Here is a 12640-nt window from a genome sequence, read left to right as displayed (position 1 = left end):
AGCCAAAGAAAGTTGTTTAGTCATGGTTTCCTTAGATTTGAATGATGGGCTTTGCACCTCTGTCGGTCTGGGTATTATTATGTCTAGTCTGGCTTTAGCCTTACAGAGCCAGTGTGAAACTTCTGAGTACTGTGCTTCATTACCAGACCTGGGTTCAAATACATTTCAATATCTGGTATTTAAAAAAAATTATCTGTGTATATGAGTTTTTCAAATACTTTGCAAGTGTATTTCCAAATACATTCACATATCTTTTCAAATAAAATTCTTTGAATGTATGTGAAAGTAATTGAGATATTTGAATCGAGGTCTGTTCATTACATTGACTTATGTAATACTCAAGGTGTCAAGGTTTGCCCTTGCCTTACCCCATTCTTTAGCTTCTTTAATCTGTATTAAGTGAGGTTTAATTATTATGTGCACAGATGCGCTTCACACTGCTACAACGTGGAAACTACGGAACCAAAACAGCGGAGAAGTTTAGCCTCGCGCTTCAACGCTCTTAGTAGTTGCGAAAATTGACCCACTATGTGTTTACTTTGTGCATGCAACGTCATCTTGCAGAGTCTGCCTTTTAGGCATAACTGTGAACTTCCCGGTTTGTGCCCTTGGCAGGTTGCAGCAGAGACCCCGTGTGTGGCGTTAGATGAGGCTCCATCCAGGTGTGAGGAGACTCCCAGAGAGGAGGAGGAGTCAGGGCCGCGAGTGACCCCACCCCCACTGGGCCTCTGCCCCACCCCCACCCCTAGCCTCTCCCACCAGGAGGAGCACACAGAGGAGCAGCGACTACAGTTGCTGGTGAGAACAAATACATCAACGCCACAAATGCACACACACTCACACACGTATGATTGACCCACTCATCTCGTACAATATACAACCCTGTCATGGCTAGCTATACTGACACATACACATATGCACATACCTCTTGTTGGAGACTGGACTGATATTATGAGTGGGATATGATGTAATGTTTGCTTGTAGTCTGGAGGATGGCTCACAGACAAATAATCGTTAGAACAAATCAGGCCACAGGTCTTTGCTTTTTAATTATCAATATTGTCGTGCTGCAGCTGTTGCATCTAGTCAGTCAATTAGCCACTGAGTCCCCCCACACAGCACACATAACAGTCCTTCTGCAGTCATCATAATGCTTGGTTATTCTGTTGTGTCTGGCGATGGATGTTGAAATAAGCCGATTTTTATTTTTTAGATTTTTTTCCATTTCGCTACTGGGGGGTGGGGGGGCCTGCATGACTGTGCATGTAAGCTGCATTTAGAGTAATTAAAGAATGCTAAGCTTGTTAATACCTCGTTGTTACCATGTCAGAGGTCAATATGGAAATCAAGAGCTTATATTTTATTTTGGAGCCAAAACAGATTGATCGTGATTTGTGCAGACACTTTTTGTCAAACACAAAAATGATATGTTAATATGCTTTGAGATCTGATATACACGACAGGGTATCATAGACATGGTACTGTAGCTGGGTAGGCTCACAGAACAGTGTACATGTGCATGATAGTCTTACTGTCTGACGTCAAATAGGCCTGTCACGTTTAGGAATAGGCAGCCAAAAACAACACACATACGGTCACAACACTAAAAGCTCCTATTTCAAACACCGTGTTTCCGATTTCAATGGGGGCGAATATGATCAGATGTGGATGTTTCTGACGCGTGTAGGTCGTGTAGTCGCTGTAACGTGACGTGCTCTGGCTTTGTTTCAGGAACAGGAGCTGAGTAAGAAGAGAAAAGAATGTGAAAACCTTGAGCATGAAGTAAGGAAGAGACAGAAGAAATGTCTAGATTTGGTAAGAAATCCTCAGGGCCGCGATGGTCCGTCCACTCATGTGTTTGTTAACCACTGTAGTCTCAGCCTGCTACTACCATTGGACCAGGTGTTATGACCAGCGGAAGCTGGTGAAGTGAGAACATCCCACTGGAATGGAATGAATGGAACAGTATCAACCACATGAAGCACAAGGTTCCAATAATTCCATTCCAGCCATTACATTAAACCCATCCTGAAATGAAAGTGACACCAGCCTCCACCGATTACAGCACTAATGTTACGACTGTACTGCAGTATAGTGACTATGCTCTCTCTCGACTGGGACTTATGAGAAATAATGGCTTCATCCCTGGCTGTTGAATCTGAGTGTTGTCTTCTTGTTGTCGTTTGTCCTCTGACAGGAGAGCCTGCTTGAGGATGAGCGGGGCAAAAATGAACAACTAGAGGAGGAGGCGGATCTCCTCAGGAGGAAGGCACAGCTGCTCGACCAGGTCAGTCTCCATTCTATTCTTATTGAGGGCCTCTTAGGCTTACTGTTGTTTTGATGACGGAATAAATCTCTACATTATGGTTCAAATGGGAACCCTCAACAGTCTTTTCTGTCGTGAACCTTCAGTAGCCCGGAAGGGCTTCTGTTTCTGTGTTGGAAAGGGACAGTATTTGTTTTGTGTCTGTCCTTCTCCTGCTAGTCATGAGGAATGTCAGTACTCTCTCTCTCTCTATCCCCATCCCTCTCTCTCTCCCATCCATCTCTCTCAGGCCCGGGTTGAGAATGAGGAGCTGAGGGAAGACCTCTCTGAAGTGACCGCTCAACGTGATTCAGTTCTCGAGGAGAACCAGAGACTCCGTGCCAAACTGGAGAACCTAGAGCAGGTCCTAAAGGTACAGGCTCACCTCCAGTCTTCTGTTGCAACACTTCCAAGTTTCACTATTTCAGAACAAATGTGAAGAATCTGGGCCTCCCGGGTGGCGCAGTGGTCTGAGGCACCGCATCGCAGTGCTAGCTGTGCCACCAGAGATTCTGAGTTCGAGCCCTGGCTCTCTCGCAGCCGGCCGCGACCGGGAGGTCCATGGGGTGACGCACAATTGGCCCAGCGTCGTCCGGGTTAGGGGAGGGTTTGGCCGGCAGGGATATCCTTGTCTCATCACGCACTAGCGACTCCTGTGGCGGGCCGGGTGCAGTGCACGCTGACCAGGTCGCCAGGTGTACGGTGTTTCCTCCGACACATTGGTGCGGCTGGCTTCCGGGTTGGATGTGCGTTGTGTCAAGAAGCAGTGCGGCAAGGTGGGTTGTGTTTCGGAGGACGCATGGCTCTCAACCTTCGCCTCTCCCGAGTCCGTACGGGAGTTGCAGCCTGTGAGACAAGATTGTAACTACTACCAATTGGATACCACGAAATTGGTGAGGAAAAAGGGGGTAAAAAAAAATATATATATATATAAATGGAAGAATCCGGAGATCCCTGGGGCCAGGTTCACTTTGACTACAAACATAGTAGTGTTAGCATTTACTAGTAGTGGTGCCATTTTAATTTGTCTGGGAATTTGCCTCATGGAAGCTGAGAGTAGAGACTATAGAGTAATTATATAAGTGTTGTTTGACTACATGAAATACGTGTCTCCTTTGATTACTTGCAGCATATGCGAGAGGTCGCCGAGCGAAGGCAGCAGCTGGAACTAGAACATGAGCAGGCACTGGCTATCCTCAAGTTTAAACAGGATGAGATCAAACGGCTACAGCGGGTGAGCAGCACTGTACATGTCCTCTGGTCCTCTGTAGCTCAGCTGGTAGAGCATGGTGCTTACAATGCCAGGACAGTGGGTTCAATTCCCAGGACCTATACGTAAAATGTATGCTTACATAAAAATATATATAAATGGCATATACAGTGCATTCGGAAAGTAATCAGACCCCTTCCCTTTTTCCACATTTTGTTACGTTACAGGCTTATTGTCAAATGGATTATATTGTTTGTTTTTTCTCATCATTCTACACACAGTACCCCATAATGACAAAGCAAAAACTGGTTTTTAGAATTTTTTGCAAATGTATTATAACCATTTTTTAAAACCTTATGTACATAAGTATTCAGACCCTTTGCAATTAGTCTTGAAATTGAGGTCAGGTCCATCCATTGAGATCAGGTTCCATTGATCATCCTTGAGATGTTTCTACTAGTTGATTGGAGTCCACCTGTGGTAAATTCAATTGATTGGTTGCAGTGTATTCAGACCCCATGATTTTTTTAGGTACAGCCTTATTTTAAAATTGATTACATTATTTTTCCCCTCATCAGTCTACACACAAAGCAAAAACATTTTTTTAGAAATGTTTGCTAATGTAAATATCAAATTTACATAAGTACTCAGACCCTTCACTTAATACTTTGTTGAAGCACCTTTGGCAGCGAGTACAGCCTCAGGTCTTCTTGGGTATGACGCTACAAGCTTGGCACAACTGTATTTGGGGACTTTCTCCCATTCTTCTCTGTAGATCCTCTCAAGCTTTGTCAGGTTGGATGGGGAGCGTTGCTGCAGAGCTATTTTCAGGTCTGTCCAAAGATGTTAGATCGGGTTTAAGTCCGGGCTCTGGCTGGGCCACTCAAGAGCATTCAGAGACTTATCCCAAAGCCACTCCTGCATTGTCTTGGCCGTGTGCTTAGGGTCGTTGTCGAAGGTGAACCTTCGCTCCCAGTCTGAGGTCCTGAGCTCTCTGGAGCACGTTTTCATCAAGGATCTCTCGGTACTTTGCTCTGTTCATCTTTCCCTCAATCCTGACTAGTCTCCCAGTCCCTGCCACTAAAAAACATCCCCACAGCATGATGCTACCACTACCATGCTTCACCATTTGGATGGTGCCAGGTTTCCTCCAGACGTGACGCTTGGCAGTCAGGCCAAAGAGATTTCATCAAACCAGAGAATCTTGTTTCTCATGGTCTAAGTGTCCTTTAGGTGCCTTTTGGCAAATTCCAAGCGGGCTGTCATGTGCCTTTTACTGAGGGAATAGCTTCTGTCTGGTCACTCTACCATAAAGGCCTGATTGCTGGAGTGCTGCAGAGATGCTTTTTCCTTCTGGAAGGTTCTCCCATCTCCACAGAGGAACTCTATAGCTCTGTCAGAGTGACCATCGGGTTCTTAGTCACCTCCCTGACCAAGACCATTCTCCCCCGATTGCTCAGTTTGCCCGGGCGCCCAGCTCTAGGAATAGTCTTGGTGGTTCCAAACTTCATCCATTTAAGAATGATGGAGGCCACTGTGTTCTTGGGGACCTTCAATGCTGCAGAAATGTTGTGGTACCCTTCCCCAGATCTGTCCCTCGACACAATCCTGGCTCTGAGCTCTACGGACAGTTCTTTCAACCTCTTGGCTTGGTTTTTGCTCTGACATACACTGTTGACTGTGGGACCTTATAAAGACAGGTGTGTGCCTTTCCAAACCATGTCCAATCAATTTAATTTACCACAGGTGGACACCAATCAAGTTGTAGAAACATCTCAAGGATGATCAATGGAAACAGGATGCACCTGAGCGCAATTTCGAGTCTCATAGCAAAGGGTCTGGATACTTATGTAAATAAGGTATTTCTGTTTTTTGTTTTAATCGATTTGCAAACATTTCTAAAACTGTTTTCACTTTGTTATTGTGTGTAGATTGCTGAGGATTGCTTTTTATTTAATCCATTTTAGATGTAACGTAACAAAGTAGAAAACGTCAAGGGGTCTGAATACTTTCCAAAGGCACTGTATATAACCACAACTGCCAAGAAACCCTGTTCTCAGCAATCACTCCGCAAAACCCAATCAACCCAATCAAATAAAAAATATTGTCATCACTTATATTGCCCTGCCCGCCCGTCCAGCATCACTACTCTGGACGGTTCTGACTTAGAATATGTGGACAACGTCAAATACCTAGGTGTCTGGTTAGACTGTAAACTCTCCCTCCAGACTCACATCAAACATCTCCAATCCAAAGTTGAATATGCTGCCAAACATACCCTCGTAAAACTGACCATCCTACCAATCCTCGACTTTGGCGATGTCATTTACAAAATAGCCTCCAATACCCTACTCAATAAATTGGATGCAGTCTATCGCAGTGCTATCCGTTTTGTCACCAAAGCCCCATATACTACCCACCACTGCGACCTGTACGCTCTCGTTGGCTGGCCCTCGCTTCATACTCGTTGCTAAACCCACTGGCTCAAGGTCATCTACAAGACCCTCTTAGGTAAAGTTCCCCCTTATCTCAGCTCGCTGGTTACCATAGCAGCACCCACCTGTAGCACGCGCCCCAGCAGGTATATCTCTCTGGTCACCCCCAATGCCAATTCCTCCTTCGGCCGCTTCTCCTTCCAGTTATCTGCTGCCAATGACTGGAACAAACTACAAAAATCTCTAAAACTGGAAACACTTATCTCCCTCACTAGCTTTAAGCACCAGCTGTCAGAGCAGCTCACAGATTACTGCACCTGTACATAGCCCATCTAAAATTTAGCCCAAACAACTCCCTATTCCCGTACTGTATTTATTTATTTATTTTGCTCCTTTGCACCCCATTATTTCTATTTCTACTTTGCACTTTCTTCCACTGCAAATCTACCATTCCAGTGTTTTACTTGCTATATTGTATTTACTTCACCACCATGGCCTTTTTTGCCTTTACCTGCCTTATCTCACCTCATTTGCTCACTTTGTATGTAGACTTATTTTTCTACTATATTATTGACTGTATGTTTTACTCCATGTGTAACTCCATGTGTTGTTGTATGTGTCAAACTGCTTGCTTTATCTTGGTCAGGTCGCAATTGTAAATGAGAACTTGTTCTCAACTTGCCTACCTGGTTAAATAAAGGTGAAATAAAAAAATATTATGGGTAATTAAGACTTTGTCCAGTAGGAGGCAGCCTTTGGGTGCAAAGTTGTTTGTTTAGTTCAAGAGAGAACTTTTGAGAGGGACTAGATGTGAACTAATAAATAAAAAACAGTGTTTATTTTTCCATTCAACAGGCTGAGTTTTTTGCCAAGAGGGAGCATGAGGGGGTGGTACAGTTGCTGGAGGTAAGTCTGGTCTTAATCTTGAATTTTTATGGTGCCAATAGAGGTCTAGAGCTTGTATTTCTATAGTGCAGACAGAGGTCTAGATCTTGTACTTCTATGGTGCAGACAGAGGTCTAGATCTTGTATTTCTATGTTTCTGATGATATTTCTATTGGTGCAGAGGTGCGGTTGTTGTAGTTCTATAGACACTACATTATCATTCCCTCTCTTTCACATGAAGGTAGCCTGGCTGTGTAACACAGGACTGTCTATAAAAGTCAGGGCCTCCCTCAACATGCTATAATATAGGCCTACAGACTTGGCTAATGAGACTGAGGTAAAATTGCTCGCTCGAGGGGAATATATCAATATTTATCTAAGCCACAATAGCTAGTGGAGGTCACTGACTCTCTCTCGCTCTCCCCAGAGAAGTGAGGGGTAGAGTGTGTTAGTTTAGAGCAGGGATCATCAACTAGATTCAGCCAAGGGACAATTTCTTCTTGAGCGGAAGGTCAGGGGGCCAGAACATAATTACAAATAATTTGTAGACTGCAAATTGACCGCAAGAAGCCCAAACAGATATAGTATTTTACCAAAGCATATCATTTCAAACCTTGCTTACATTTGTGTACGACCACATATATCTCTCTATTATGCGTGGGAATACTTTGGAAAAGATTTCCAACATAAAAATCACTTGGAGCTGATTTGCTAGTGTTTTTACAGTTTTTTATGTTCAACAATTTAAACACTGAAAGAACCTCCGACAGACTGATCATCATAGTGTATATTGTCATTGTGTCAGTAAACCCTTTGTTATACATTGTGTTAATGTGTTGTGTTTCTCTGTGTAAATGAAGTGTGTATGTATTCTGTTGTAGGACTTGATCCAGCTTGTGTTGCAGAGGGAGCTGGTACAGTACCGTTATGCTCCTGTTTTGTTTGAATTGCTCATTACTATTCCTCCTACCCTCTTCCTCTCCATCTCTCTAAACAAAGACCATCACTTGTAAAAGTCTCTCTCTCCCTCCCGAGGAGGTATGGAAGACAGAGAGAAATAGTGATGAGATCATAGTGTCTATACGGTCCGTTTCTATCCCTATCTCTATGATTTACGCTGACGGACCCTTCTCTCTCAGGACCTGGACTCTAATCTATTAACCATGTTTTTCTTCCTCAACTCCACATTTCACAAGCATGAGTTTGTTTTTGAAGTGCTTTTTTTCTGTGCTTTGTCTCCCTGCTAACCAGACTACTCTGGACTGCATGCAGGTACCAGCAACACAAAGCCTCTGTCCTGATACTCTAGCCCAGATCCCAACCTCATCCTCCCTGTTACCAACCCCCACCTTAAGCCTCTGTGTAGATAGATAGACAGACTACTACACCTTGCCTTAACAAAGTCCTAGACACAAGTGTCCTTGCAGCAAGTAGTGGCTAGTTAGTTTGAGAATCAAGGACAAATTTAAATGTGACCGGTGATACCCTGATTAGGGCTGTGGCGGTGATTGTCAAGCAAATAACTGACAGTCTCACAGTAACTTACCTTTATTAACATAAACACATTTAGCATCTCCTGGCTTCCATGCAGAGCCTACAAGCCCACCTTCACAATAAATCCATTATTTATTTTAGACAGGTCTAAAGAAACATGATATGAAGAAAATGTAGTCTATTTCAGAACAGAATAGCATACTGAGTTGTCCTGATGGTATGCCCTGATCTGGCTATGCCATATGGCTGTAGGCTACACTAGTTAATTGAGCAGACAAGATTTGCTTAGAATTCTGTGACATAATTTTATATTATTTTATAGTATCAAAAATACAATTTAACATAACTGAATAAAATATACATTATATTTTCTCCAAATGATTTGAGGGAGTGCGCACATGCAGCTATTTTGTGTTGAGCGGTTAACAAAGAAACAGGTACTCCTACAGTGAGGGAAAAAAGTATTTGATCCCCTGCTGATTTTGTACGTTTGCCCACTGACAAAAAAAATAATTGGTCTATAATTTTAGTGGTAGGTTTATTTGAACAGTGAGAGACAGAATAACAACAAATAAATCCAGAAAAACGCATGTCAAAAATGTTATAAATTGATTTGCATTTTAATGAGGGAAATAAGTATTTGACCCCCTCTCAATCAGAAAGATTTCTGGCTCCCAGGTGTCTTTTATAAAGGTAACGAGCTGAGATTAGGAGCACACTCTTAAAGGGAGTGCTCCTAATCTCAGTTTGTTACCTGTATAAAAGACACCTGTCCACAGAAGCAATCAATCAATCAGATTCCAAACTCTCCACCATGGCCAAGACCAAAGAGCTCTCCAAGGATGTCAGGGACAAGATTGTAGACCTACACAAGGCTGGAATGGGCTACAAGACCATCGCCGAGCAGCTTGGTGAGAAGGTGACAACAGTTGGTGCGATTATTTGCAAATGAAAGAAACACAAAAGAACTGTCAATCTCCCTCGTTCTGGGGTTCCATATGCAAGATCTCACCTCTGCAATGATCATGAGAACTCTGAGGAATTAGCCCAGAACTACACGGGAGGATCTTGTCAATGATCTCAAGGCAGCTGGGACCATAGTCACCAAGAAAACAATTGGTAACATTCTACGCCGTGAAGGACTGAAATCCTGCAGCGCCCGCAAGGTCCCCCTGCTCAAGAAAGCACATATACATGCCCGTCTGAAGTTTGCCAATGAACATCGGAATGATTCAGAGGACAACTGGTGAAAGTGTTGTGGTCAGATGAGACCAAAATGGAGCTCTTTGGCATCAACTCAACTCACTGTGTTTGGAGGAGGAGGAATGCTGCCTATGACCCCAAGGACACCATCCCCACCGTCAAACTTGGAGGTGGAAACATTATGCTTTGGGGGTGTTTTTCTGCTAAGGGGACATGGCAACTTCACCGCATCAAAGGGACGATGGACGGGGCCATGTACCGTCAAATCTTGGGTGAGAACATCCTTCCCTCAGCCAGGGCATTGAAAATGGGACGTGGATGGGTATTCTAGCATGACAATGACCCAAAACACACGGCTAAGGCAACAAAGGAGTGGCAAAAGAAGAAGCACATTTAGGTCCTGGAGTGGCCTAGCCAGTCTCCAGACCTTAATCCCATAAAAAATCTGTGGAGGCAGCTGAAGGTTCGAGTTGCCAAACGTCAGCCTCGAAACCTTAATGACTTGGAGAAGATCTGCAAAGAGGAGTGGGACAAAATCCCTCCTGAGGTGTGTGCAAACCTGGTGGCCAAGTACAAGAAACGGGTTTTGCCACCAAGTACTAAGTCATGTTTTGCAGAGGGGTCAAATACTTATTTCCCTCATTAAAATGCAAATCAATTTATAACATTTTTGGCATGCGTTTTTCTGGATTTTTTTGTTGTTTTTCTGTCTCTCACTGTTCAAATAAACCTACCATTAAAATTATAGACTGATCATTTCTTTGTCAGTGGGCAAACGTACAAAATCAGCAGGGGATCAAATACTTTTTTCCCTCACTGTATATGATGGGAATCTAATGATGGTTTGAAAAAAGTTGCATGAAAGGCATCAGTCTCTCATTCACAATTTGAAAAGCACTTGATAATATTCTCACCAGGCCTTATGTAACTTTAGTTGTGATACAAATTTTGGGCTGTATGTTTACATTTTTAATACATTCTAAGGCTGCATTATGCGACTCCAATGATCATTTGAAAAAAGTTGCATGAAAGGCATGAGCTCTGCTTTGTTTTTTGCGCAGGCTGTACACACTTCATCAGTCTCTCATTCACAATTTGACAAGCACTTGATAATTCCTCGAATTTCCCTGCTGCATTCCCTTTATGTGGCCATAATGCCTCCTAAAAGGCTGAATGCTGAAAAGAAATTCATGCCGAAACACCTCTCACTCACATGGCTCTCCATCACGTGATCTGGTCTTTCTCACAGGCTACAAGTACAGACTGCGCGAAGACTTCGGGATGCAACTGCGTGCGTCCTTGTCCATTTCCAAGGCGCATATTGAAGATATTGGAAGAACTGTCCACATTTACTTTTCGTCAGCTGAAAAGCAAAAGCACTAGCATTTGTCAATCTACTATCCTCCATAGTATAAAAGTAGACCTATAAATATTCCAAACATACATAGTGTGGAACAGTTGTGGGATGCGATAGATCCCAAATTAATACAACCACTAGGATCAAAAATCCTGTTTTCAGCAATGAGCCTGATGTAACAGATCTGAACGTTTAGCTCAAAATGTTGATAAACTATTAGGCTATTTCTTCACATTATAAGCACAGCAATGCGCACAGGACAGTAGGCTATAAGCGCAAATGTTCCATTAGCAGGAAAACACCATTCTCATAAGTGAACACAGATGCAATTTATACATGTTTTGCTTTTATTATGAAGGTGCATTTTTATGGTGAAAATGATCTTCCCCAAACTAGAAACTCACGCGCTGCGTATGTATGCCAGTTAGGCTCTACACCCGCTGTAAAGCGGATTAATGTGCTTAATTTTAAGAAGTTATTTGGCCACTTTAGTTGTGATACAAACCTTGTCAAAACATATAGGCCTATGGTCTAGGCTACATGAGGTGTGCGACTGTGATTTGAAAAAGTTGCAAAAAAACACAATGCGCTGTTTGCATTAAGCTAGGCTGTCACGCTGGTATAAAGGATTTGGAGACAGGCGCAGGAATACACAATAGGGGGTTTTAATACACCTAAAACAAACACTTATACAAAAACACTGGGCTGTACCCAAACGAACAGGCGAGGGTAAACCTCGTTGAATGACACGGGACGATACCTGTAAAACACAACATGCTGCGTGCTTTATATAACAGCTGCACCAACGCATAGGTACTCACACCACCAACGGACATGGGAACAATAACCAACAAAGACAGCGGGAACAGAGGGCACATATATACATTTACATTTTAGTCATTTAGCAGACGCTCTTATCCAGAGCGACTTACAGTAGTGAATGCATACATTTCATACATTTTTTTTTTTTATATATATATATAACATACTAATCAGGGGAAATGGGAACCAGGTGTGTGTGATCAGACAAGACAGTCCGGGGTTGATGATAATGAATCCCGTTCAGGGAAACCTAGAAAGCCGGTGACGTACTGGTGAACAGAATGAGTATCAGTACCAGGGGGATCCGTGACATAGGCATTATTCACGAGTGATAATAAATTATTCACAAGTGATATGCTAATATTGTCACCCATTGCACTATTCTTGATTTAATCTTGTCTTTACATATACTAAATAATATATGTGTGAAATATGTTTTAATTTAGAATGGACCATTATCATGCACCTATCTCGAAACAGGGGCAACAGAAAAAAATACATGTCATCTAGGCACTTAAATAGCAATTGGAGGATGCTTTTCACATAGTTCATTTTCATGCCAGCCAGGTAGACTATAATCCTGTTATGAAGAGAAGCAATGTGCTAAATATTAGGAAATTTGAGAAATAAATATAGTAGGCCTAGCCTACAGAAAGCTGATGGGATCCTCCTCTTTTTAATAGAGGCCATCACTCTGTTTTCTGACGCAATTGCATAGCCTATAGAAATGGTGCACAACGTGAGCTCATGGGCTTTCATTAAGTGTTTGATTTTCGAAAACATTTGCATTGATATCAGAATGATTAGAGGGACAATAGAGTGCAGAGTACCAGGCAGTTAGCAAGTTTGGTTGGCTACTAATGACCATCAGCAGCATCAGAGCTTGGAGAAGCCTAATTACCGTGACTAAACGGTCACATGGAATTTGA

The 12640-nt window shown here is 42.8% G+C and overlaps 1 protein-coding gene across 5 annotated transcripts in view; it reads left to right on the top strand.

Moving 5' to 3' along the window:
* Nucleotides 1-12640, top strand: part of LOC115148432 (peripheral-type benzodiazepine receptor-associated protein 1) — a 178548-nt gene that overhangs the window by 126459 nt on the left and 39449 nt on the right. For 4 of the 5 annotated variants that reach the window (XM_029690323.1, XM_029690322.1, XM_029690320.1 and 1 more), the window contains 7 exons: nucleotides 616-798; nucleotides 1732-1815; nucleotides 2198-2287; nucleotides 2556-2678; nucleotides 3435-3539; nucleotides 6806-6856; nucleotides 7717-7749. In XM_029690323.1, coding sequence (XP_029546183.1) covers nucleotides 616-798; nucleotides 1732-1815; nucleotides 2198-2287; nucleotides 2556-2678; nucleotides 3435-3539; nucleotides 6806-6856; nucleotides 7717-7749 — 669 coding nt within the window. The remainder of the gene's footprint in view (nucleotides 1-615; nucleotides 799-1731; nucleotides 1816-2197; nucleotides 2288-2555; nucleotides 2679-3434; nucleotides 3540-6805; nucleotides 6857-7716; nucleotides 7750-12640) is intronic. The other variant, XM_029690321.1, reaches the window with a different exon arrangement.

The sequence above is a fragment of the Salmo trutta genome, chromosome 15, assembly GCF_901001165.1.
Source record: "Salmo trutta chromosome 15, fSalTru1.1, whole genome shotgun sequence".
NCBI lineage: Eukaryota > Metazoa > Chordata > Actinopteri > Salmoniformes > Salmonidae > Salmo > Salmo trutta.
Note: the sequence above shows the minus strand (reverse complement) of the source record. Positions and strands in the feature narration are given on the sequence as shown.